Below are 27,764 nucleotides of genomic sequence, written 5' to 3' on the forward strand. Positions count from 1 at the left end.
CTGCAATTTATCACTGCCTCAGAATCTGCTGCTCTGACTATCATGTCAAAGAGAGGCAAATAAAACACAATTGTGGCCAAAATTCAGGGGTGAATTCCAAAGAGTATTCATGGCAGTCAGAATAAGAGAATACCGCAAGATCGTCTGTTATTGAAATTCAAGCATCTCTGTCTCTCTCATGCGCTCTCTCTCTTCTCTCTCACATTCACTCAACTTAAAAACCAAGTGTCAAATTTTAAAAATCCAAATTCTTAACTTTATATTTCAAAGTCTGGACCTTGAGATGGGGATTTCCGCACATCATCGTAGGATAGGGGTTTTGCCGTGCCTTTGGGGGCAAGTTGCCTGCACACCTCACTCATAAGCGATCGGACCAAAACAGTTCCAAGGGAAGCCAAGCATCTTCTTGACAGAACTGCAGGCGCTATGGGCCAAGCTAGAAGTGACGAAGCACACTTGAATGGCAAGTGAACGGACTCACATGTATTCCTCCCTGTTCACTGGCGCTCCACTCGATCACTACGTGATCACTACGTGATCGAGTGGAGCGCAAGTGGAGCGCAAGTGAACAGGGAGGAATACATGTGAGTCCGTTCACTTGCCATTCAAGTGTGCTTCGTCACTTCTAGCTTGGCCCTATGACATCTGTAGGATTTTCCCCGCAGGGCTCCTGCAGTGAGGGCGCTATTTTGAAAACAGCCCAGAGAAAGAGAGAGCAGCTCCCCAGACCCCATCCAAATCTTTCCCTCCTCCCCCATAGTACTTACCGCTTTTTAAAAACCACAAGAAGTCCTTATCATTGTTCTCCCAGCTTACTTTTGCTTTGGTCCTCCAACGTGCCCGCAGCAGAGCCAGTTCAAGCGCTAAGCAAGGCATGCCCATCTGGGCCTTTGGCACTGCCAACGGCTGCTACAAGAAACTGCCTTTGCAGCCAGGCAGCCACGGGCAGCGGAGGCCCAGGAGGGCAAGCCAATCATTTCCTGTTCTGTTGGCAGCTGGAAGCAACTGGATCCCCAGTGGGGAATTGGTACCCTCCTCATTACGCCACTCCAAGCAGACATTTGGGCACCGGGACTGCAGAACTGGCCTTGACCCACCACCCACCTTCCATTCGCTCAAGCCCTTTGGGAAGGACTTCTGTCTCCAGGGGTCTCCCATCTTCCAAGTCCTTCTTAACCTAATAAGGATAGTTTAGGTGGGTAGCCTTGTTGGTCTGCAGTGGAACAGCAGGATTTGAGTCCAGTGGTATCTTAGAGATCAACAAGATTATCAGAGTGTAAACTTTTAAGAGTTAGAGCTCCTACTTCAGACACGAGTAGGGAGCTCTTACTCTCGAAAGCTGACACTCTGAAAATCTTGTTGGTCTCAAAGGTGCCCCTGGACCCAAATCCTGCTGTTAACGAGTTTTACTTCCAAATCAACCCTACCCGGATTACACAATAGTCCTCCACAAGCACACCTGTGCACAAAGAACATAAAGAGGCAGGCAGACCTTGAATTCCCCCACAACCGTGGGGTCTTCGTTGGCATCCTGCGTCTTGCCACGGAACAGCTTGAAGGTGTGGCAGAAATCTGAGAGACCCCCAAAGTCTTCTATGTTCTCCAACTCCGTTTCAAAGACCTCAGGGAAGAAGGGAGAGCATAAAAAGAGGCAGCGTTTTCTGACTGGTCCCCTAAAGAGCCCCAACCGTGACCTCAGCACCCAGCAGCCAGCTGGTGCAAGGGACTTCAGGCGGAGTCTTCATTCACCACCCAGAGTAATGGCTGCGAGCATTCAGCTCCCAAGGAGAGGCCCCTTGACCCATTACCTTCAGAGTGTCAAAGCCCTTCTCCAGGTAACACCCACATTTCTCCCTTTCGCCCGTGGAAGCGTAGAACTTGCTCCACCAATCAATGAGCTCTTCTTCCTGGAGGGAGAAGATGGCACACGATCCCGGTTGCTTTTTTAAAGACAAAAGTCAGAACCTTGAAGCAATCAGCAGGACGTGCACAGTTCCCATTCCGTTCCACGGGGCTGAAATTCCCTGTGGTTAGCGCCCAGGAATGGAACATATAAATCCTTAAAACAACAAGAGCCACTTCTATCAGAAAAGCCAGAAGGCAGGGATTACAGTGGCTTTTGAAACTCTGGGCTGTTTTTATAAATATTAGTTTTAGAATAGTAACAACTCCAAAATTGATAGACGCCAAGATGAAGAAGCAATTTGTAACTCATGAAACATTCCTGAAAAATAAATATCTCATTTTAGAATTCCACAGGATTCCATCACACTGACCTCACAGAGAACTCATAATCAGGGTTTATGGCATCTGGTCCCGGGCCAGCCGTGCAAGCTTCTAGTCACTGTCTCAAAAAAGCATTTGCTTTTGTTTTGGGTTTTTAAAAAAGAAATATGACATAAATTTCAGTTCTCATAGAAACTAAGCCTTGCCTTTCAGCACTCGCTGGGTTTGTCCATTTGGAAAAGCAACACCCTAACCAAAGCAGATGTATTGTGACATTCCACAGGTACTGAATTACAAAGGAAGCACTGGCAGCAATGTGACGACTTATCTCTGGTATCTTCTGCAGCCCCATGAGAAAGGAAAGGGTTAGAGGTTTGTGCTGATGTGGGTTGATGTTACCAAGGGGGGAAAAAACAAAGCACCAGAGAAAGCCACTGGAATGTGGAGGGGACAGAACGAGCACTGATGTGCAAGAGCCACACAAAGCTCCACAGAAAAGGGGGCACGGGCTTCACCTGCACGGCCTTTCAACACATGGCCGCACTTTGCAACAACCAGGAGCTGCATCAAATGTAGAAGCCCCACAGGTCCTGTCCAGAAAGCAAACGGCAGTGCTGCTAGACCTCTGATCGACAAGGCCTTCTGTTTCTCACGACTAAAACGGGAAGCACACCCCAGAAGGGTTGTTTTAAGAGGAGGAATGATCACTCTCAGAGGAGCCCACCCCTGTGCTTCTGCATGAGTAGCTGATGTGGCTGTGCCGAGACTCATGCAGAGACAGAACAGAGAGACTCCTGTAAAAATGGGTAATTCTTGAGTAATTCATTCAATGGAGTGTGACAGTTCTCCTCCTCTAACAGCTGCTGAGTAAGCCCAGAACGGAGACTCATGCAGAGATAAGCTTCCCCAGTGGGAAGACTCCTTGAGTGCACAGGAGCCGTTGTGTCCTCCCACAACACACCGATAGTCCTCCTGCAGCACCTGAGAATGGCCCAGCAGGTGCCAATCAGAATCACAGGCTGACAGTCTATAAAAGACGGACAAAGCATAATGGGGGGAAAGGGGTGAGTTTATTTATTTATTTTATTTAGAACATGTATATATCTGTCTCCCAGGTATCCAGGACCCAAGACAACAAGGAAAAACAACAATGAAAAAACAGTACACAACAATTGAATGAAACAAAACAAAAAAAGACTAAAAACAAGTTATGCCCTGACCAGCGAGTTTTGCCCTCTGCCCAGGCTCAGGCTGCCCCCAAAGCTCTCCAGAACAACTGTTTTGCATCCTTTCCAGAAAGTCAGGAAGACAGAAGTCCCCCTGACCTCTTCCAGGAGACACAGGGCAGCCACTGAAAAAGCCCAAGCCCAAAGCCTAGCCGAACACGGCTTAGACAACAAAGGAAACACTAACAGAACTCGGGGAGAGAGCGGAGCTGCTGGAGGACCCCAAGTCAGGAAGTGTTTAAAGGTGAGCACCGAGGCCTTGAATCGCACCCATAAACTAAGAGGCCGCCAGTGAGGAGACCTCAAGTTAGAACTAACGTGGTCTCTTTGGCTAGCCCCAGGTAACAGGCTGCTGCATTTTGCACCAACAGCTGTTTGTGGGTGGTCTTCAAGGGCCGCCCGTTTCAGGCACACATTGCAGTAATCCAGCCTCAAGGTTACTGAATATGGATCAGCATGGCCTGATCAGACAGCAGCAAATAGGTAACCAGCTGCTACCTAGACATAGTGTGTGTGTGTAGGAGGTGGGGGACGACAAAGCATTTCTCATTGTCACGGACACCAGTTTTTCGAACAGGACTCCAAAGTTCTGAACGGAGTCTTTCAGCAAAACTTGCACACCATCGATGGTAGGAAGAACAGCCCCATTTGAAACGGTCACACAAGACAAGCCTCCCCCGGACAAAAAGCTAGAACCAAAAGTGGGAATCCACCATCTGGGGAAAGAATTTATACTCCAATTAAGAATATAAATTTCTATTAACTGTAAAAGTGTAAAGCGTACAAGTGCTCAATAATTACAGTCACATAAATACAATAAATGGTATCTTAGAAAACATCGTGGTGCGACGTCCCCCCATGGGTCAGTAATGACTTGGTGCTTGCACAGGGGACTACCTTTATCTTTACATAATAAATATAGGCAATATCCTCATACAAAAATATATCTATCTATAATATTCCATTCCAATATAAGCAACAGCCGGACCGTCAATGTAAAGATGTCTGATCACACCTAATAGTATATTTCCTATTCTCTTGCAAGTGCATGGATACTCAAAGGTGCTCCAGGAAAAGTATGTTCAAGTCCAACAGGTAAATAAGGGACGGATCGGAGACCGCTATCCAAGAAGAAAATTCAATATATCCTTTTCTCTTTCAATAGATGGAACCAGAAGTATCAGGATTCTATCCTTCTGAGAACCCGACAAGTGGCCGGCTGATATTCACTTGTTTCATATGAAATTATTTCATCGGGGTCTTCTATCCACTCCACCCCAGATCGGTAGACACACGTAGCACGTTCCTGTGTGTCTGTCCCAGCGCACCAAAACCCAAACCACGCATCCGGACAGACACACAAGAACATGCTACGTGTGTCTACCAATCTGGGGTGGTGGATAGAGGACCTCTGATGAAATAATTTCATACGAAACAAGTGAATATCAACCAGCCGCTTGTCGGGTTCTCAGAAAGATCGAGTCCTCCTGACACTTCTGGTTCCACCTATTGAAAAAGAAAAGGATATACTAAAGTTTCTTCTTGGATAGCAGTCTCCGATCCGTCCCTTATTTACCTGTTGGACTTGAACATACTTTTCCTGGAGCACCTTGGAGTATCCATGCACCTGCAAGAGAATAGGAAATATACTATTAGGTGTGATCGGACATCTTTACATTGACGGTCCAGCTGTTGCTTATATTGGAATGGAATATTATAGATAGATGTATGACCATTTGAACCTGAGGCTTATTCAGCGTAATAGGTAACTGGACGCCATCAGTGTATTGATGGCAACCTAGTGCAAACAATATTATTAAGGGGCTTTACCTAAATATTACTCTACATGGAAGACAGCACACAGCCTTTAGGGACACACACACGCACACATCCATTATCTCCCAAGGGGATGATCCAGTATCTCCCACTGCAACCTTCTGGGGGTGGCCTGATGGAGAAGGGCAGAAGCAGACGCTCCACCCAGACCCACTTCCCTCTCAAGCACCCTAGCACCATTGCAGAGTCCACTGCGTCAAAGGCTGCCGACAGATTTCAAAACAGCAGAGATGCATTCCCTTTGTCAATCTGAAGAGGGAGATCCTCCACAAGTGCCGCTAGAGCTGTGCCCGACTCAAACCCAGGCCCTGAAGCTGGACGGAAAAGAATCAATGGCAGAGTAAGAAGTTAAGACTGGAGAACTTGCGGGATCTCGTGCAGTTTCCATTCATTTCAAAGTAGCTTTCAAGAAACACGCACCTCCCCCCCACCCCAGTGGATGGTGTCCCTTGTTGAAGATCACCTCGAAATGTGGATGCTTGCATTTGCCCAGTACAGGACTGCAGTGGCCAGAGATGCTGTGTTCCCCAGAATTGCCCCTCAGACGCACAGGTGCCCTCTTGGAGCCTGGACTGGGTGACCTAATGTAGCTTGGAGAGGCCGCACTGTTCATGGGAGGTGACCACAGGAATGCCTGCATGGAATCCCTGCCCTTGCTGAATCCTGGGGCTGGGTATCGACTGTCAGGCTTCAGAGGGGGATATCTGATCCCAGTGGCTCTTCCAGCAAAGAGTAACTGGATAGGCCATAAAGTATGCGCTACGATTCAAGACTAGCAAACGCAGCAAATAACCAATTACTCCAAATAGTTTACAGATTTCAGCTTGCATGTTTTCTGGCTCAGGTTTCCCATGTTAGCATGTCACTCGACGGGGTTATTTATCCGAAAAAAGGCCTGGCTGGATGGGAGATAGGAAAGCTTTAGAAATGAATGGCTATTAAGCTGGTGAAGGCTGTAGATTTGTATCTTCATAAAGAGAATTTGTATTTTCCCCTTTTTGTTCCATGGTACTACTGGGACACAGCAGGGTGGAACCTTCCTCCATCTTCAGAGGCTCTCTCCTCCAATGGAAGAGCCACCTAAGTGGGAGAAAATCTCCTTAAACTGGAGGAACACATTTTTCTCACCGGAGTGGCAGGATAAGGGTAGCTTCCATCCCAGTGATTTATTTGTGAAGTATGCTAAGCGGTAGGGATGTCAGAAAGCTCATACGTGGCAAAGCTGTGCAAGCGCCAACAGCGTTCTCCACCTCCTGCCTCGTGCCCAGAGCAGTGGCATGGAACGGGAACCCCTACAGGCCCCAGGCAAGCTCCCTCCTCCCCTGGCAGCCCTGTGCCCGGCCAGTGTGCTGAGATACAGCCAGCTGCTGGGCACAATAGGATTCTGCGGTCCCAATCACCAGCAGAGTAACTTGGTATTTCTCATTTTCCAGCACGCGCCATGCAAGCTGGAAAAGAAACTTTCCAATTAAACTGTGCCTGATACCTTCAACTGTGCAAAGCTGCTTTTCCGTCTGTTCATTAACTAGCTGTCAACAGTGCCAGGAAGGCAAGACCTATTCTTCCAGTGGCTGTAGCATTGCTCATGTGCTGAGTTCCTTCCAACCCATTCTAGCCAGGTCCTGTTGGAAGAAGCTGCAGGCCCTGCGGCGGAGGCCTCTCCTCTGGAGCCTAGAGTTCCTTGGGAGCAGCCCCATCCAGAGCCCCCAGACCCTACCTGGAGGGGCCTTGGCTACAGCACCGGACCCACGGGGCAGCCCACCCTCCATTCTCCCCTGAGCCTTCTTGATCCCTGGTATCTGAAAAAATGCTCCTGGGGCAGCTCTGCAGACTCTTGCTCAAGGAAGCTTTTGCCGTGCCTTCCTCCGTTGCTCCCCTGCAGCCCAGAAAAGGTCTCCCTGCTCTCCAGCTCTGCACACCGGCTGCTCCTCCCCTTTCCGGCAGAGCCCCCACACACCTGACTGGAACCGCTGGCTGCAACTTCCGGGCACGTTTTATTTATTTACTAAAGTCATCGCCTGCCTTTCTCACTGAGACTCAAGGTGGGTTACGTAGTGTAAGTGAATGCAGTCAATGCAGTAGGGCGAGTCGGCGAATAAGCAGGTGTGCTAGGACTAGAGCGGCAGAAAACTGGAAAAGCACAGAATATTAGAAATGAGACAGAATGCAAACACGATGCAGGAAAATGTTATTACAGCAGCAGAAAATAGCGCAGTGGCCTGACTGGATTCAGCCTTTAATGGCTTGAAGCCTCGGGGCATCGATATTAGACCCAGGGTGCGCGGAAAGCACTTCCCATGGGAAAGTCCTGACAGCTCGGTGTGGCCAAAGTAGATGTGGCTGCATCTTCGTGGCTGCCACAAGGACACTGTCGCCCTTCTAAAATAGTTTAAAAGGGCAATGTGCGCCAGATCCCCATGGGTCAATAACGTCACTCTATCGCCAGTGATGCGCTTATGTCACTGCCTGTGAACCTGTTAGTGACATCAGTGCATCAGACTGCTGCCCGTCCTCCCCCCGCCCCTGTTGTCTGCTTCTCCCCCCCACCACCAGCCAGCTGTGCAGGAGCATGTAGCACTAGCCAGCGGCAAGAGATCTCTCACCAGGACCAGAGAATGGCCCTGTCCACAGCACAACACTACTGTGCGTCTTTTCAGGTGCCCGAACAACCACAGGGGTAGCCAGTTCGGCACTTGATAAGGCGCTGTGGGAGCACAAGAGCACTGCACTGCAGGCCCGAACGGGAACAAACACTGGCAGCATTCTAAAACTATGCACCTGACGAAGAGAGCTGTGGTTCCCGTAAGCTTACGCCTCAATAAAGTCGGTTAGTCTTAAAGGTGCTACTGGACTTTTTGCTTGAGATAATGTTAGGCTAACATTGTCGATTTTTAGCTTGTAGTGATATTTTTCTTAAACAGACTTTGATTAATCGAAATTAAAATCAAGCAAATGAACCCAAGTAATTAGGTGAGAAATGAAGCAATACATACATGGAGACTGGCCCAAGAAGTTTGCATGTTAATGAGAGGTGAGCTGGTCAAGCCGTCTGCAGGCTACAAATTAAAACGATTGATTAGTGATGGCATTAGACAAACACAAATCTAACACAGTATGGCAAAAGCAAGCCTCTTTTTAAAATATGCACGCACACACATATGTATAGCCTCAGTGATCCAAAAAGAAGAGAGGGGCCATACCAAACTTATGGACAGCCGAGTATCAATGCCTTAGACCAAACTGGGTTAGGTCATATATAAAATGGAGTCAGACTCACCAACTGATGCACAAACCAGACAGGTATATGGACAAGCCACCTAGGATGTTTGGCCCACCGGAATAAATTTACAGAGGCCAAAGATGGCAAGGCAGGAGCAATCCTGTAAAAAATCTGGAATTTTGTATGGCAGAAGTTTGGATAACAGAGGCTGTATATTAATAAACACAGACAATACCAAAGGCTTCCAGAGTTATTCAACTCAAAGTGGTCCTGCATTCAAATCTCACCTTAAACGGCAAATGGTTTTTGGAAACGCCCCCCCCCCCCCCTCTCTCTCTGTGCCACAATGTCCCAAGTGGCATATGAAAAGTGTTATAAACAATAACCAAACCATTCCCATTCCAGTCTGCAAAAAGAAAGACCCCAGGCATAATTCTGACTGAGGTTCTGCACTCCACAGAGAAAGCAAATTTAATGTTGAAGGCTAAACGGGACCTTCTCTACACTGAATCAGATAAAGAGTTGAAGGATGAATCCACCACAAGATGACCTTTAGGGTGTGGCAACCGTTTCTTCAAGTAGGATCACAGACTCACAGGGTTGGAAGGACCTCCAGGCTCATCGAGTCCAATCCCCTGCACGGGGGAGTAAATTCACAACTACCTCCCCCCCCGACACACACACACCCGGTGACCACGCCCAGAAGATGGCAAAACACCTCCAGGATCCCTAGCAAAACTGGCCTGGGGGAAATTGCTTCCTGACTCCCACGTGGCAATCGACATTCCCCTGGGCGTGTAAGAAGGAGCCACAAGAACTCAGTACTTTGATCCAGAGGAGCTGGCCGTGTTAGTCTGTAGTAGCAAAATCAAAAAGAGTCCAGTAGCACCTTTAAGACTAACCAACTTTACTGTAGCATAAGCTTTCGAGAACCACAGCTCTCTCCGTCAGATGCATGGAGGGCAAGAAGAAACTCTCCACCTATATATCTGACCAGTTTCTTCTTGCCCTCCATGCATCTGACGGAGAGAGCTGTGGTTCTCGAAAGCTTATGCTACAATAAAGTTGGTTAGTCTTAAAGATGCTACTGGACTCTTTTTGATTTAAGTACTTTGAGAGATTGCAGCTGAATTACAACGTCCGAATGCTACCCCCAATGCCAACCTTGCCTTTCCCTTCTTCTTCCCTCCCTCCCACTGCAGGGTCCTGTCTTCTTTCTTTACTCTATACAGCACTGTGCACCTGGAGGCACCAGAAGATGTTCCCCTGAGATCTTGCCACTTGACCGAGCCACATCATAGCACGCAAGCTAAAGCAAGTAGCCCCAAATAACCCCAAAGTTGTCTTGCAAAAATATTAAATTCGGAGTGCGAACACTTCCAAACCTCAGGAGTCAGCAGGAGTATTTAGCAGCCTGGGAAGAGGAGATAGTTGCTTCCTGACTTTGGCAGCGACCCAGCGGTCAGTCCCAAGGCCTCTTTCTTGAGTCACCCATGACTGGTGGGCACCTGGGTTTTCGTATCTCTGAATAAACCTTGATTCAAAAATCTCACATGTGAGTTTCTCATTGTGAAAACCAATCCCAGCACATTTCCAGCCTAAACCCGGTTTCCTGGCCCCGAAGAGCATTCCCACACTCTCTCCGGCTCCTGGCAGCAATTGCTTGGGGGGAGGTGGTGCGCGCACAGCTCTTGTGGCGCCAGTGGTGACAGGGTGCGGCAAACACAGGCACTCTTTGCCCCTGACAGTGCACCACATCTAAGTGGAATTCGTTTTGTGTTTTTCAACAGCAGCACAGTGGCGGGCCCTTCTGCGGCACACAGATGCAGCCTCTCAGCTTTGCTCCAAATTAGCTTAACGAGGAGCAGCCTGAAGGATGGGCAGCCGGGGGCCCAGGACCCACCGGCAGTTGCCAGCAGGCCAGGCCTGGGGAGGCACGTGTTGGGGCTAAGGCAGCCGAGAGACAGGGCAGAGGGAAGCCGGCGTCAAGAACACACAGCTCTGCACAAGGTCTCCCGAGTTGCTCCCAAGCAGGGATGCTTCCCCGCCGTGCCTTCGCAGCAGCAATCGGACATCCACATGGGAGTATTTACCACGCTTTCCTTGCTATCCCTCCCTCCATCACACTGCTGAAGGGTTCCTGCCTTTTAAAAGATAGTTTCAGGCGGGTGGCCATGTTGGCCTGCAGTTGAAGAGCAAGATTCGGGTCCAGTAAGCACCTTAAAAACCAGCTGCATTTCCATGGTATGATCTTTCAAGAGTCAAAGCTCCCTTCCTCAGATACATTTAGAAGTGTCTGATGAAGAGAGATACGACTCTCGAAAGTTCATACCTTGGAAAGCTAGCTGGTCTTTAAGGTGTTATTGGACCAGGTTTTGCCTCCCTTTAAAAAAAGGAAGTAGCTGTGTTATGTTATAGAAACTACTGACTTTTTTTTTAAAAGCCCACTGGTGGTGCTGGGGTGATGGGATGGTGGGTGCCAAGGAATGCAGCAGTAAATTGGTGCCAACTGGTGAAACTCCACACCTTTCTGCTCACCCAATGGGCATCGCTCATTTGATTACAGTTTTTCCAAAAGAGTGAACTGAAGCAGGTTTGGGAAAGTGCAATGAAGCAGGAGCACGGCAGGAGTTCCAAAAACGGGCTTTCCGATGAAGCAAAAATTAACAGAATTAACTGATTTTTAACCACCACTGCAGCAGTTGTCTCTCCCTTCACACAATACCTGGGGGAAAGTGCATCCATCTTCCTCTGAAAGCAGACTTCCTAGCTCTGTCTTTGATCTTGTACCCTTTCCTTTCACTGCAAGATACCTGGGCGATGTTATGCCAAGACTAACTAGCCAAGAGTGGAGCTGAGCTTGCTACTTCTCTGCAAGGCTCTGCACAGCACTGCTAAGATTCTCCCCCCAGCCTCGGAATCCTCAGCAAGTTTTGCAGCTCATTTTCAAAAATGAATTAAGATCTCATTGCTAGATCTGACTTGCTAAGTGCCTCTGAAGTCTTGCAGCCGCTGCCTTGCTGTTTCTCAACTCTTAATTAGATCTTTCATTCGCTCTTTTGCCAGCAAGCAAAGCTAGAGGTGCCTTATTTATGAGGCGGCCATCTCTTTACAAACATATAAAGGTTGGGAAATTCCTGGGGATCTGCAGTGGATCCCGGGGAGGGCAGGGTTTGGGGGGAGGGATGGACCTCCGTGGAGTATAATGCCACGCAGTCCACCCTCCGAAGTCGACACTTTCTCCAGGGGAGCTTCTCTCTCTCATCTGAAGATCAGTTGTAATTCTGGTAGAGCTCCAGGTCCCAGCTGAAGGTTGGCAACCCTTCTTATTTAGGATTTGAAACTGATAATAAAATACATTTCCAGCCCATTACTCTTAAATAACGGAAGCTTCTTCACTGTTTTTTCGCCACATTTACCCATACAGGACGCACCGCAAAATGTTTTTCTGGAGCTCCATTTTTTGATGGTTGGAGCTCCGTGCACATGTCTTCCCTCCTAATTCCACCACTGATCACGAGGAACATTAACTTCCCTTGCACGTCAACCATGCACCAACATAAAGGCTTCCAGCAGCTCTTTGCAACGACACCAACATTATACACTATCTCAGAGTCCTTCAGATTTTTACTTCTACATTTGACTTGCAACTGAGGGAGGGGGCTGTCTTGCTTAACCAAGCGTGATCTGGGCTCCCCGGATCAATGAATCACAGAGCGCTTGGCTATCCCTCCTATATCTCTAATCCAAGGCACACCAGTGATCACTCCCCCTTCTTCTCCTTTTGTCTGGTGGCACCATTACCTGGACAGGAATGAGAGGTTCCTTGTCATCGATCTCGATGAGAACATCATCTCTAGGGGTGAGGCTCACGTCATCTGTAATTTACAAAGGACAAAATGAAAAGAACGAGCCGAGGGAGCGGCGTCGTGCACAAACCAGGCATTGATGCTTTCTTCGTTCCCAATCACACGGCTGGTTTGGGCCAGCTGGGTTCTTCGGAAAATCTGCGTTGGTCAAAGCTGCCTCGGAAAGGGTTCCGCTCGTCTCCACAGGACTATTCAGCCCGTCCCACGGGCGCTTCTTCTATAAATGGGCTGGACCAAGACTAGGGGAGTTATAATTTGTTCCCATATGACATGATTCACAAAAGAGGTCCACTGACAGCCTGCATTACCATCAAAAATGGTAGCGGGGACTGATTCATAGAGATTTGGGGGGCTGGAGCCTGGAGAGGGCGGGGTCTGGGTCGTGCCTCAGAATGGTATGATGCCATAATGTCCACCGCCCCCGAAAGCAGCTGTGTTCTCCAGGGAAGCTGACCTCTGTGGCAATTTTGGGAGATCTATGTCCACCACCTGGAGGCTTACAACCCTACTGGTCCACCTCAGCAATCACTGGTGGGGTATAATAGTCATTCATAGGGCATTACTCCCCCCCCCTCACATTAGGCTACAAAGGGGGCTCTTCGTTTTTCTAAAGAATACCCCTATGAAAGCAACTGGGCCTGTTGAGGCCAGAGCTTGGCTTGTACCCCCAGCAGCAACACAGGCCCAGGAGGGGGTGCCGATCTCTGCCTATGCTGCTGATGGCTGGGAAGGAACTCGGTGGGGCATGAGCCCCCTTCTCATTGTGCCACCCTCCACAGTCGCTTGAGCGGCTTGGCTGGAGAGCCAATTGGAAAGGGGAAGATTTCACTGGGATCCTCAACGTGGCTCACAAAGTACCGTTAAAAATAAAAACGATGCCATAAAATTCTCATGAAACCTGCGCAGCACAGTTACACATGAGAATGTCTGTCCATATGCTCCAGAAGGAGGAATGTCAGCTTCCCCTTGGTGACCATCCAGACTGGTAATGGAAGGACCACGTCACCTCCCGTGGATTGAGGGGACACGGAGACACAGGTGTGCCCATCCAAAGCCACTCGTTTCTCGGTTGAAAGAATGCCGGGAGGGCCTCTGCCATACCTAGCTGTGTCGCAGCACACTCCACCTCCTCTGTGTAGGGGTCACAATAGAACTCCTCCAGGGAGCGGATGGTACACTGCCCCACCACAGGTCTGCGGCCAAACGGCCTGTTGTCAATGACTTTGATGACGATGGGTGGACTGTACAGGTCTTCCCTGGGCAAGCGCTGCAGAAAGAAAGGGCAGCATCAGCACCACAGGGCAGAGAGGAGGGGGGGCATCTCTCAAGAGCAGCGGATCAGCTGGTGGGTACAAGAGGGGTTCCAGCTCCAACGGGATGCAGGGACCGGCAGGGCAGGGAGCTGGGAAAGCCCTGCTCGCCATTCCTTCTCATTCCCTCTGGGAGCCATTCATGACCTTCTTCACTCCATCCTCTCCCCTAACTTGCCATCTTGGACTGAAACACGCCCCCCCCCCCCACACACATACTTTTGTTTGTTTTGAACATCTGTCCTGATGAAGAGTTCTGGACAATCGGAAAGCTCAACCACACTGTTTTGTGTGAGTTACGTCGATCTTCGTATAACGTGGCTTTCGTTTTAGAGTTTGCTTTGGACCAACGGCCTGTTGTCAACCTCCGGCTCTCTTGGAAGGGGGCCCTGAAGGCCGGCTGCTGGGAGGCTTGCGATGGGCTCTGCCTGCAGGCTTCCCCGAGCCCTCTACTCAGTCTCTGCTGGGATGCTGGGCTTAGGGCTAATCCAGCCGGGCACATGCGTGAGCGCACACACAGCCCTTTAAATAACATGATGCATGACAATTTCAACATGCTGGTTTCTAGAGAGCCAGCGGGCAGGAGCGTGCTGGCTCACACCCCTCCAACCAGTGATCGCTGGGTTACAGGCCCCAGGCACATGGTCTGGCAATAGTGCATAGGTGGGGGCGGGGGCAGGACCAGTGCACTCACACCCACTCCCCCTCCTCTGCGTGCACTGAAAGCCACACACACATCACGTGGTCTTTTGTGCATAACATCGTGCGAAGCTACTTCAAAAGTGGCTCCCGAAAGGCAAAAGTGGGTCCCATGTCAAAACAACTGAGATCCAAAGCCTACCTATACGAAGGTGCTTTAAATGGGATACATTTTGCACCGCCTATTCTCTCTTAGACTGCAAACCTTTGGCAGGCACTTCTCGTGCCATGGACACGGCCAGTGCCTGGTTTAACAAACACAACATTAGGGAGCCTCCACAAAGAGACCCGAGACAACTGATCTTTCATCCTGCAGTTCTCCATCCTCTTTCATCTGCTAGTTTAGTGTAGTGGTTAAGAGCGGCAGGACTCTAATCTGGAGAGCCAGGCTTGTTTCCCCACTCCTCCACTTGAAGCCAGCTGGGTGACCTTGGATCAGTCACTTAAGAGTGGCAGGGCTCTAATCTGGAGAGCCGGGTTTGATTCCCCACTCCTCCGCTTGAAGCCAGCTGGGTGACCTTGGGTCAGTCACAGCTCTCTCAGAGCTCTTCTCTCAGCCCCACCCGCCTCACAAGGTGATTGTCATGAGGATAATAATAACATACTTTATAAACCGCTCTCAGTGGGTGTTCAGTTGTCCTGAAGGGCGGTATAGAAATCGAATGCTATTATTATTCTAGACAAGCATGGATGAACTTTCATTGTCTGGAATTGGGGCATGTTACTGATTAGATTCGGGACTGTGAAAAATAAGTCCTGGCATGGATCAGAGATGAAGGAGCAAGCACAGGACACCCTTCGAGTGTGACGGGAGCGGGCTTGAGCATGGAAGGAAAGAGCAGGCGGAGGCAATGGTCCCTCACCACTTCCACGAAGAGAACGGAGACATCAAAGTTGGGGTTTTTCTTGAGGTTCTTGATGACGCACGACTGGACCATCTGCCCGCCACACTCCACCAGGAGACTGGGAGAAGTGACGCTGGACAGCTGGTAGCTCTTCACGTTCCGGAGCCCCCAGGCCAAGATCTACGCTCGTTAAGAACAAAAATAGACAACAAATAGCAACGTGTCAAGCACAACCACAAGGCAAATGGAGCCACGTTACAGTCGTGGCCACATGAACCACAGTCAGTTCAGCCCTCCTTATTCTCAGCTGTGTAGCACGTGGGTCGGGCTCTTGGACCTCCAAGTGCCAAAGGGAAGGAGCTGGAGTTCGAATCTCATTGTTTGACATCTCCCACTTAAGCTGATCAACCATCTTTTTGCCATCTGAGCCTGTGAATCTAAACCCTACTGTCAGAATTAAGCGTGTTTTCCCAGGCCAACACAAACCATATATAAATAGCACGTCTGCCTACAGGAATATTTTTGGGTCCTCGGGCAATGAAGTTCTTGTGCGGTCCTCTGCACTCACCTCAATGGCTGTACGTTGAAGAACCGGCTTGATTCCTTGAGGGACCATATAGATGTTGGGTTCTCTCTGCGGTGGGGGGTACGGCAGATCCAAGTCTGCAGACTGGAGCAGGGAGAAAGGGGGGAAAGCCAAAGGGCACATTAACCTGCCGTCACATATCGAGGCAGACTGCTGTGTAAAAGGAGCCTGTTTTGGAGGGCCCTCCTGGCTCTACATTCTCTCACAGTGGAAATCAAAGTCTCTTAACCGTGTCTTAACTTTAAGAGACGGTACTGGAGAAGATGCCGTCCTGTCCAAGTGGCAGATGTCTCCAAATCCAAGGTAGGTGGCTGCAGCGTAAGCTGAGCAATTCAGACGATCTTCTGACTGCCCCCCCTCCCCCCGCAGCCCTTGCACTTTAAAATACCCCGTTAGCCCAAAAGATCAAAACATGGTACATTTCCATTTCTTTATTTGCAAACATATGGGAAGAAAAATGAAACGAATCGTGTTGGATTGACCCAGCAATCCATCAATGCTCAGGTTGTCAGACTGCACAGGGAAGCCATTGAAATTCACAAGCATAAGCAAAACTTCAACAGGAAAGAAGAAACCTTAAGAATGAACAGAGCATGGTTTCCAGTTCTGAAAAGCACCAGGCTAATAAAACACTCTACACCCGACAATAGCCCTACAGAGAAGATTAGCGCATCAAGCACCATTCCATATGCAAAAGAACCTCCTCAGGATACAGTGAAGCCTCCCGCCATTAGCATTCCACACCCTGGGAAACTCTTACAGAATGACTCAGCTCAACCCCACCCCTCCTGAGTATATATAAATGACCTGCCAACATCTTTTCCACACTGGGACACTGAGAGATCTCTGTCTTTTGGTGCAACACCTCTGAAGATGCCAGCCACAGCTGCTGGCGAAACGTCAGGAACTACAATGTCAAGACCACGGCAATACAGCCCGGAAAACCCACAACAACCAATGCTCAGGTTGTTTCCAAAATGCCCCTCCCCCAGCTGTCCTTTCTGACGCTGAGAAGGCTGAAAGCGTCACCCACTCCCCTCGCTTCTCTGCTGACGGAAGAGACAGGAAGGGAGATTTCGTCCCTTTCTGTATCCCCACGGCCACTCCCCCTCCCCTGCTGAATTGCAACTGATAACGAAGCTCAAGACGAAGCATCCATCTGGAACGAATCACGACCTAGGCTTCCTGTCTCACCACCACTGCTAATTTCTCCACACCCACTACCCCTCTGCATACTCCACCCTATCTAAACACGTCTGCCGTTGTCATTCCCTGGCTATTATCATTCGGTTTCTGCAATCACTCCACACTCCAAGATATGACAGATGGGCTGATTCCACACGGCTTGCTTGAAGCTGGGACGTTGCGGGACGTTGCGGATCATGCCGGAAAAAAATGCGGAAGATCGCATTTTCTCGCGCGAGAAAACGCGATCTTCCGTGTTATTTCCAGCATGTTCCGCAACATCGCGGCTTCAGATAAGCCGTGTGGAATCGGCCCTGGACTCACATTCTAGCTGTATCTGAAGTAGGGGTGTGCAAGCCAAAAATTTTCGGCTATAGCCGGAAGTAGAAAGCCGAAAGAAGATTCTCTATCATTAAAGCCGAAAGTCGAAACAAGAATCTCTTTCGGCTTTCGGGATTCTTTCGGGATTCTTTCGGCATTCTTTCGGCTTTTTTCTATGGGAAAATGCCTCTGTCTTCCAGGACGCCTGGAGGAGGCATTTTCCCACTGAATAAGCCCAAAATTGGCGGGGACCTTCCTCTAACCCTTCTCTAACAACCACCCAAGTTTCAGACAGATTGAACTTTGGGGGGCCATGTTATGGCCCCCCAAAGCAGGTCCCCCCATCCTCCCATAAGAAAGCGAAGGAGCAGCATATTGTTAGCATGCTGCTGCTCATCTTTCTTCATTATTTCCTATGGGGAAAAAATGAAGAGGCAGGCTTCCTTTGCCAGGGGTGGCATTTTGCATGCAAAATGCCCCCCAGCCCTCAGGGGCCCTTCTCCCACCCCTCCTCCCACCCCCCACCAAGGCTCAGCCTGCTCCCACTTGGGGGGGCCATTTCATGGCCTCCCCAAGTAGGTGCTCTAATCTCTACCACTGACAGCTGGGGGAGGCTTGTGTTGCCAGGGGTGGCATTTTGCATGCAAAATGCCCCCCAACCCTCTGGGGCCCTTCTCCCACCCCTCCTCCCACCCCCCACCAAGGCTCAGACTGCTCCCACTTGGGGGGGGGGCATTTCATGGCCTCCCCAAGTAGGTGCTCTGCTCTCATCTCTACCACTGACAGCTGGGGGAGGCTTGTCTTGCCAGGGGTGGCATTTTGCATGCAAAATGCCCCCCAGCCCTCTGGGGCCCTTCTCCCACCCTTCCTCCCACCCCCCACCAAGGCTCAGACTGCTCCCACTTGGGGGGGGGGCATTTCATGGCCTCCCCAAGTAGGTCCTCTCAGCCCCTAAAGTCCACCCCTTACAGCCCCACACAAACCCAATTCCCCCCCAGCTGCCACACACAGACCCAAATCCCCACATTAGCCCCTCACAGACCCAAATCCACCCCCACCTGCCCCACACCCATAACCCCAGGAACAGGCTGGCAAATGCCAGCCCTCTCCCTTTGTTCCCTATGCTGGGAACTTCTAAACTCTCTTTCCCTGGGCAATTCTGCACAGCCCAGGGGTGCCACAATGGTGGGCACACTTCTGAGTGCCAGCTGGTCCCTGTGAAAGAGCACCTGAACCACAGACACCCTCCCTCAAATTCCCCCACCACCTACAGAGATGGCTGGCCAGCCAGCCCCATTGTTCCCTATGATGGGAACCAACTGCACAACAAAGAATAAAACAAGAACAACACAAAATAAAGTTTTTAAAAAATTATTTTCTCCCTTCCAAAGTACAAGTAGGCAAAGCATTATGACACATTACACCAGCAGTCCCCCACACAGAAAAATTAAAACAAAACTCACTTAACATCAGAGAATCACAAAACACGATTCCTGTCAAAAACACTTTATTTCTTGAACAGCTTTAGGTTACACAGCAGGGGGGAACACCAAAGGGCATGGCAGCACTATCTTACACAAAAATAACACAACTCACTTAACATCAGAGAATCACAAAGCACAATTCCTGTCAAAAACACTTTATTTCTTGAACAGCTTTAGGCTACACAGCAGGGGGGGGACACCAAAGGGCATAGAAGCAGTATCTTACACAAAAATAACACAACTCACTTCACATTAAAGAATCACCCCAAAAAATTGCTGTCAAAAGCACTTTATTTCTGTAACTGCTTTAGGTTACACAGTAGGAAGGCACCACAGAGCAGGAAAGCAGTGTACTACACAAAAATAACACAACTCACTTCACATCAGAGAATCACACAAACACAATTGCTGTCAAAAACGGTGAAGTGGGTTGTATTATTTTTTGTAGTACATTGCTATCATGCCCTGTTGTGCCCTCCTACTGTGTAACCTAAAGCTGTTCAAGAAATAAAGTGTTTTTGCCAGGAATTGTGTTTGTGTGATTCTCTGATGTTAAGTGAGTTGTGTTATTTTTGTGTAAGATAGTGCTGCCATGCCCTTTGGTGTTCCCCCCTGCTGTGTAACCTAAAGCTGTTCAAGAAATAAAGTGTTTTTGACAGGAATTGTGCTTTGTGATTCTCTGATGTTAAGTGAGTTGTGTTATTTTTGTGTAAGATAGTGCTGCCATGCCCTTTGGTGTTCCCCCCTGCTGTGTAACCTAAAGCTGTTCAAGAAATAAAGTGTTTTTGACAGGAATCATGCTTTGTGATTCTCTGATGTTAAGTGAGTTGTGTTATTTTTCTGTGTGGGGGACTGCTGGTGTAATGTGTCATAATGCTTTGCCTACTTGTACTTTGGAAGGGAGAAAAAAAAATTTAAAACTTTATTTTGTGTTGTTCTTGTTTTATTCTTTGTTGTGCAGTTGGTTCCCATCATAGGGAACAATGGGGCTGGCTGGCCAGCCATCTCTGTAGGTGGTGGGGGAATTTGAGAGAGGGTGTCTGTGGTTCAGGTGCTCTTTCACAGGGACCAGCTGGCACTCAGAAGTGTGCCCACCATTGTGGCACCCCTGGGCTGTGCAGAATTGCCCAGGGAAAGAGAGTTTAGAAGTTCCCAGCATAGGGAACAAAGGGAGAGGGCTGGCCTTTGCCAGCCTGTTCCTGGGGTTATGGGTGTGGGGCAGGTGGGGGTGGATTTGGGTCTGTGAGGGGCTAATGTGGGGATTTGGGTCTGTGTGTGGCAGCTGGGGGGGAATTGGGTTTGTGTGGGGCTGTAAGGGGTGGACTTTAGGGGCTGAGAGGACCTACTTGGGGAGGCCATGAAATGCCCCCCCCAAGTGGGAGCAGTCTGAGCCTTGGTGGGGGGTGGGAGGAAGGGTGGGAGAAGGGCCCCAGAGGGCTGGGGGGCATTTTGCATGCAAAATGCCACCCCTGGCAAGACAAGCCATCCCCAGCTGTCAGTGGTAGAGAAAAGAGCACCTACTTGGGGAGGCCATGAAATGGCCCCCCCAAGTGGGAGCAGTCTGAGCCTGGGTGGGGGGTGGGGGGAAGGGTGGGAGAAGGGCCCCTGAGGGCTTGGGGGCATTTTGCATGCAAAATGCCACCCCTGGCAACACAAGCCTCCCCCAGCTGTCAGTGGTAGAGATTAGAGCACCTACTTGGGGAGGCCATGAAATGGCCCCCCCAAGTGGGAGCAGGCTGAGCCTTGGTGGGGGGTGGGAGGAGGGGTGGGAGAAGGGCCCCTGAGGGCTGGGGGGCATTTTGCATGCAAAATGCCACCCCTGGCAAAGGAAGCCTGCCTCTTCATTTTTTCCCCATAGGAAATAATGAAGAAGATGAGTAGCAGCATGCTAACAATATGCTGCTCCTTCGCTTTCTTATGGGAGGATGGGGGGACCTGCTTTGGGGGGCCATAACATGGCCCCCCAAAGTCCAATCTGTCTGAAACTTGGGTGGTTGTTAGAGACGGGTTAGAGGAAGGTCCCCACCAATTTTGGCCTTATTCGGTGGGAAAATGCCTCCCCCAGACGTCCGGGAAGACGGAGGCATTTTCCCATTGAAAAGCCGAAAGAAAGCCGAAAGAATCCCGAAACGTTTCGGCTTTTTTCTTTCGGCTACCCGAAACGTTTCGGCATTCCCCAAAACGTTTCGGCATTCCCCGAAAGAAGCCGAAACACTTTTGTTTCGGCATTCTTTCGGCATTCTGAATGCCGAAACGCACATCCCTAATCTGAAGAAGTGAGCTGTGGCTCACAAAAGCTCATAACCTACCACAGATTTTGTTAGTCTTATAGGTGCTACTGGGCTCTTGCTCTTTTCTACTCCCACGGGTACTGCAACCCCGGACATCAACTCTCCTGAGGTCAGATGCACCTGCTAAGGGGACGGAACCACAGGAAAGGGCCGTGCCTCCCCCTGACAGACTGCCGGATCCAGCCAAGCTGATTTGTTTCAGTTTCCTTCCATTTAAAATACTAGAAAAGTTTTGTTTAAAAAAAATCATTTTATAGGGTAAGTCAAATGTAGAAACTGGGCCTTGGAAGTACCCTTCAACATTTCCAACTGAGGGGAGGAAGCATGGGGGGAAATTGGCAATCTGAGTTTTAGAGGCGCAGACAACTAAGCCCTAAAATACAGGGGGGGGGGATAGAAATATTTTAAGTAAAATAAGCAATAGAACTGGGTGCAACAGTTGGCAGATCAGCCAGGGCATTAACGGATGCAGCAACATGGACATGTGAAAAAAGGCAAGCATAAATGCTGCAGAGATTGGGGATGGTACATAGTTACTGGCCAATCAATGCTGTCCAGACACCACTTACCCCTAGTCAAAGGCATCACTTGGCGGGACAAACAAGATGCACATGACCTGGGAGATCTCGGTTTCGAATCTCCTGCAGTTCCCTAAAAGCAATACTGGAGGGCTATTCAGGGTGGTGCCCTAGCCCCAGGGGAGGGGTTAATCCTTTCTTCCTGCACCATTTTCCCATTCCAAACTGCCTCCACTCTTCAGATATGCTACTTGCATGACAGGTAAAAATATATAGGTTATTGCAGATTACAGATGATTACATACATATAAAAATATATATCCAGAGGAGTTAGCCGTGTTAGTCTCTGTAGTCGCAAAATAGTAAAGAGTCCAGTAGCACCTTTAAGACTAACCAACTTTATTGTAGCATAAGCTTTCAAGAACCACAGCTCTCTTCGTCAGATGCGGTTGCATCTGACGAAGAGAGCTGTGGTTCTCAAAAGCTTAAGCTACAATAAAGTTGCATCTGATGAAGAGAGCTGTGGTTCTCGAAAGTTTATGCTACAATAAAGTTGCATCTGACGAAGAGAGCTGTGGTTCTCGAAAGCTTATGCTACAATAAAGTTGGTCAATCTTAAAGGTGCTACTGGACTCTCAAAAATATATATGTTATGATCATATTATCTGCAGAGCAAATAACCGCTCCTGGGAGGAGGTTTAACCCCTCCCCAGAACCATGGCCTTAAGGTTTTCAGGTCTCGTGCCCTCTTGCCAACAACCTTGTGGCAGGAGAAAAATTTTAAAGATCACCAGCACTGCACAGCATGACATCACTTCTGTGGGAAGCCCGGAGGTGATGTCGTGCTCCCGGTTGCTGCTTCCTATTGGCTGGCAAACCGACATGGCCCTGTTTTTCACTTTTTAAGAAACGGCAGGAGCTCCTCTTCACAGCTCTCCCAGATCACATCTTGGTTGGCCCTGGAAAAGCCACAGAACTGGGCTTGGCACAGTTTGCCCTGGAAACGGGGGAAGATCAGAGCAAAGCTGCTTCTGGTTCCATCTCCCCTTCTCTGTCCTCGCCTTCCCAACTAAACATATGAAGCTGCTCTATGCTGAATCAGACCACAGCTCCATCAGTTTTGTCTAGTCTGTCTGGCAGTGGCTCTTGGAGAGGGGGGGCTTTTCCACCTCCTGTCACCTGGCGTCCCCTCCGTGGAAATGCTAGGGTGGTACTTTGGACTTCATCTTCCATGTGCAAGAGGGACCCTACCACAGAGCCATGGATCTTCCCAAGAGTAAATTTAGGTTCATCTTGACCTCAGTCTTATTGAGTTCAGTCTCCAAAGAAAAGCAAATCCCTCCGGGGAAATAACAAGGCGCCCTTTAACCAAGGGCAGTTGGAAGCAATTTAGGAAGCAGTCGGCTCTTGCCAAGCGAAAGTATTATTGCATTAAATTAAGCAGGCATATATATTTCAAACGTCACATCAGGTCGTATTTATTTATAGGCCCCTATATATGTGCGTTTAATAAGACTACAGAGGGAGGTTGCTTGGTGGTGGCATGCCAGAGGCGCTCGAAGTTAAGCAGCAATTTTCCTTGGCGGTTGCCAGGAGCTGCCAAATCAAAACAGCTTGTTGTGAATGACAACTTCGCCAACTCTGCTCAGGGGTAATTAGAACCACAGATGTATCTCTGGGTGGGGAATAACCGATGTGAAGGTTTTAGGGCAGAGCTTGGATAGCAGACTAGATGTGAGGCTGTTGCGCAGAAGGCCGTTCCAGCACTGCAGCCATGCCTTAGGAAATCAGGCCGCTGCATTGCACAGCAGCTGCAGGGCCTCCGCTGGAGCCGCAGGCACAGCCCTGGCCAGCACCAATTGAGAAGAAAGCAAAGCAGAATTACGAGGGTGACTGAGGGGCAGGAGGACTCGGTAGCAGCGCCGAGCCCAGCCTGCGCTAGCCCTGGATGCCCACGCTACTGGAAGGGGATGCTGGCAAGGCAAGGGCACTCTCCTGTAGGGTTCCGGCACTCACCTGGCATCTCATTGAAACTGGGCTGCTAACAGGGATGCTTTCCATGCAACATGACATCACTTCCGGGGGAAACCCAGAAGTGACATCACGTAGCTCTAAGGATGATTGCCACTGGTAGAAATCCTCTTCCACCCCACCCAGCACCCCCCTCCCTTTGTTGAATTGGTTGGTTGGTTGGTTGGTTGGTTGGTTGGTTGGTTGGTTGGTTGGTTGAGTGATTACAAGCTGGACTGTTCATTAGTTAAATGACTGAGAGCAGGATGACAGCAATTATTGGTAATAAACCAAGCCACATTAGAAGTATTCACAGCCTGCACAGACAACAGATTTGCGGATGGGATGGGAAGCCGGCTCAGGGCCAGGGCCAGCGGCTTAGGGGCATAAGAGGGAGGGGAGGGGAGGGGAGGGAGGTCCAGAAGCAGCTCCGTGTGTGCCTGAGAGACCAGACCAGAAAAAGAAGTCCGCAGGAACACGACCGGCCCCTTGCGGCATTTGATCCCTGAACAGCGGCATGGCAGCCTCGCTCTTGGGCCACCTGCAATGGTGGAAGGGTTTAAATGGTGGTTTAATGAGTTGAGTTCCCCAGACGAACATCGCTTTCACTGCAGTTGCACAACAGCTGCAAGCAAGGTTGCTTTTAAAGCGTGTGGGAGCTGATCTGACTTAGAACAGCTGCGTGAGGGGCAGAGGAAGGGGCTCCTCTCCCCCATGTCTTTCCCCTGAGCTGAAATGGCCTCCTTAGGGAGTTCTTTACATCACCTGAGAGCTGCACGTGGAGTATTCCAACTGTTTCAGCTCAGGAAAAAGGTAAAGGAGAAAGGCAAAAACTTCCTCTCCTCCCATGCCTCTACCCGGAACTAATTTGATTCCTGCGGGCTTAGAAGCCACATTCCCTGCAGACGCTGTGTGGCTGAGGTGAAAGCCAGGTGGGACAGGAAACCTGGACTCGCCGTGCTAAAAAAGTGGCATAGTTTGGCCCTGAGGCACCTGCAGCACTTTGCACAGGGGCGGGGAATCTCCATAGTCAGGTTTCAGGTACAGAATCCAAAATTCCAGTGTACAGCCGCTGGGAGAAAAAAGCAAGTTTTTTTTTTTAAAGTCATTTTGTAAGGGACTCAGAAAAGCTTCCCTTTCCAATGGTGTGTGTGTGTGTGTGTGTGTGCACGCGCATGCAATTCAGCATCATCCACTCACAAAAATATGTGCCCTTTTCCCCACCACCATCTAATGTGGCTCCCAGAAAAGAGGCACCGGCGGGCAACCTCTCTGCAGCCATCTTTTCCTGCCTGAAGCCTCCCATGGCAGCAAACAAAGCAAGATTTGCAATGGCTCAGAGCCAAGCTACAAGTGACGCCTGACTCAGGTTGGACACTTGTCAGCTTCCCTCAAGTTTTGATGGGAAATGTAGGCATCCTGGTCTTGCAGCTGCAATGGAGAGCCAAGCTGTAAAACCAGGACGCCTACATTTCCCATCAAAACTTGAGGGAAGCTGACAAGTGTCCAACCTGTGTCAGGCGTCACTTGTAGCTTGGCTCTAAGTTGCCCTTCAAGTTGAAGAGGAAAAGGGGCGGGGGGGGGGGAAATGCAAGTTAAGTGACAGGCACCAAGGCAGGAATAAACAGACACAGCGGGGCGAGCAAATGCCAAAAAGGGGTTCTCATCTTCAACTGGATTTTTTTCTCCATAACCTAATCCCCATGGTGCCGAGTGGTAAGTTGCAGTACTGCAGCCCAAGCTCTGCTCACGACCTGAGTTCGATCCCGGTGGAAGGTGGGTCCAGGTAGCCGGCTCAAGGTTGACTCAGCCTTCCGACGTTGGTAAAATGAGTACCCCCGTTTCCTGGGGGTAAAGTGTAGATGACCGGGGAAAGCAATGACAAACCACCCTGTAACAAAAAGTCTGCCAAGAAAACATCATGATGCGACGGCCCCCCATGGGACAGTAATGACTCAGTGCTTCCACAGGGGACTACCTTTACCTTAACCTAATCCCTGAAAAGAAAGGAATACAGTGAAAGCCCCCCCCCACCAGAAAGAAAAGATCCTATGAATCGCATGAGAAAGGTCTTTAAGAATTCCCCTGATGGGTTGGGCCAAAAGGCTCCATCTAGACTTGGACTGCGCTTCGAAGAGCTGACCCTCCTCATGTGATCTCCCGCAACACACTGCCTCTGCACATGGAAGTTCCACGAACAGCCATCACAGCTACTCTGAGTGCCCCAAACGCTTTGGCATGTTTGCTCAGTCCCCAGATGGTTGCCAAGCAGAGAGGAAAGCAGGGTGGGAGGGGTTACCAAAGTGAAGAGATACCCATTGGAGAAGCCCTTCATGATAGAAGGCGGCCGTGCAGAGCTGTCGAGAGCCAGTCCCAAGAGAGGCAAACGGGAAAGGGAGAGAAAGCAAAAGAGATCACTCAGAGCACAACATGCAGCCCGGGAGCCAAGGACCCGCTTGCGGCCAACATGACTTTTGGCTGGACTGACCACTGAACTCCCTAGGAATGCTGAGGGGGAGGGGGGGTGCTGGGGAGACGCAGGGAAAGGGCAAGTTTGCTGGCTTGCTCCTCCGTGCGTGCTTAGCTTTGACCCCCCCCCCCGCCTCCCTGGCACCTGCTCACACTTCCCAGTGGAGCATCCCAGGCGGGCCAGCTCAAAGCAGAGGGACGGACCCACCAGACTGCAGCAGAAGTGGCCAAGCTCTTCCTCTGCTGCTTCTCGTAGCAGCCCCCCCAGTGGGGGCTGCTTGGATTCGATGGCCACCAGCAGCACAGAGCAGGAAGAAGCAGAGGAGGTGGGTGTGCCACTTGGCAAGCTTGCCTAGAGAACCCTTTCGTCGAGAGGAGGTCTCTATCCATGACTGCTTGGAGGACTAGTTTTTGTCTTGGAAGGCTCTGCGTTGGAAAGGGGGATTTCTGAGATCGGCACAGCCTGTCATCTAACTGGGGGCTGCCGAGACAGTTGCAGCAGCCAGGTCAGTTGTCTGCCTCCAGGCCCTCCATCCCCACCCCGCAGTCCATGTAGAGGGACGGGGAGGCCCAGCGAGCCTGACTCGTGCCCTCCATGGATCAAGGACATACCTGCAAATGAGAGCCTCTCTAGATGAGACATCTTACACGAGGACACTCAAGCATGGGGAGAAGCAATGTTAGCTGGGAAGTGCAGTTTCCTCAGAGGGTTTGTTAATTTCATCTTCAACTCCCTAAAGGAGAGGAGAAATGGACAGAGCCTTCAGGGAGGCAAAGATGAAATTAACAAACCCTCTGAGGAGCGATCTCTGCCGGCTCTGTGCAGAGAGGTGGAACTGACAGAACCTTTGGCTCTGTCTTTTTAAACTACGCTTCCCAGCTAACATTGTGTCTCCCTACACTTGAGCGTCCTCGTAGAAGATGTCTCATGTAGAGAGGCTCGCTGACTCCAGAACCTCCTGTAATGTGTGCGGATTCCATGGCAGAAACTTGACAAAGTCACTGGGGAAACCAACCTGAGAGTTAAATGTGTGGAAGCCACCATGATAATGGGGCAACGGAGACCCCCATGTTGGGATGCACCCCTCAGTTTGTGCACGGCTTCATGCTGGCTCTTGACCTGTGTCTGCCATCAAGCCAGGCCATCCCCTCCCGCTACCCAACAGAAGGGCCAGCAGTTAAATCTTGTACCCTAACTTCTACTGGGTTAGTGAAGTCTTAGCTATATGAATACTGGATGTGCTTCCACGTTCTCCCCTTCACCCTGGGCTTTGGGGAATCCCTGGGCATCGTTCGCATCCAAAGAGGAAGCTTCATTTCTATCAAGACTCACCTCATCCAAAACAGACAGCACCTCAGTCTGAGCCGTTTCCCCAGTTTGTACAAGGTGGGGAGGAGGGGGGATACAAGAAGAAAAAAATTGGAGCTTGTTATTTTTATAAAATAATGTAAAAGAGAACACTGAGCACCTAACATTCCATTTTGTACTTGCACTCAGCTTGAAAGCTTGAAAAATGACAGGCAGCCAGTTCTCAGATTCTGAGCTATCTTGTGAGCATCCATTCATACAGGTGTCTATCACATGTAAAGTGGCAAGCTGTAAGGGATGGGCCAGAGACATGCAGTGGTTGGGGAATGGGAGCTGTGTATGTACCAAAAGTCCATCCCG

General features: G+C 49.9%; 1 protein-coding gene across 2 annotated transcripts in view; it reads right to left on the reverse strand.

Annotated features, from left to right (window-relative positions):
• DYSF (dysferlin) overlaps window positions 1–27,764 on the reverse strand; it is a 191,918-nt gene that overhangs the window by 44,232 nt on the left and 119,922 nt on the right. The window contains exons 36-43 of one of the 2 annotated variants that reach the window (XM_054990483.1): window positions 27,429–27,455; window positions 15,800–15,901; window positions 15,250–15,411; window positions 13,479–13,644; window positions 12,313–12,386; window positions 8,282–8,344; window positions 1,809–1,907; window positions 1,493–1,621 (exon numbers count right to left, since the gene is read on the reverse strand). In XM_054990483.1, the coding sequence (XP_054846458.1) occupies window positions 1,493–1,621; window positions 1,809–1,907; window positions 8,282–8,344; window positions 12,313–12,386; window positions 13,479–13,644; window positions 15,250–15,411; window positions 15,800–15,901; window positions 27,429–27,455 (822 nt within the window). The remainder of the gene's footprint in view (window positions 1–1,492; window positions 1,622–1,808; window positions 1,908–8,281; window positions 8,345–12,312; window positions 12,387–13,478; window positions 13,645–15,249; window positions 15,412–15,799; window positions 15,902–27,428; window positions 27,456–27,764) is intronic. The other variant, XM_054990484.1, reaches the window with a different exon arrangement.

Source organism: Eublepharis macularius, chromosome 10, assembly GCF_028583425.1.
Source record: "Eublepharis macularius isolate TG4126 chromosome 10, MPM_Emac_v1.0, whole genome shotgun sequence".
In the NCBI taxonomy this organism is placed as follows: Eukaryota; Metazoa; Chordata; class Lepidosauria; order Squamata; family Eublepharidae; genus Eublepharis; species Eublepharis macularius.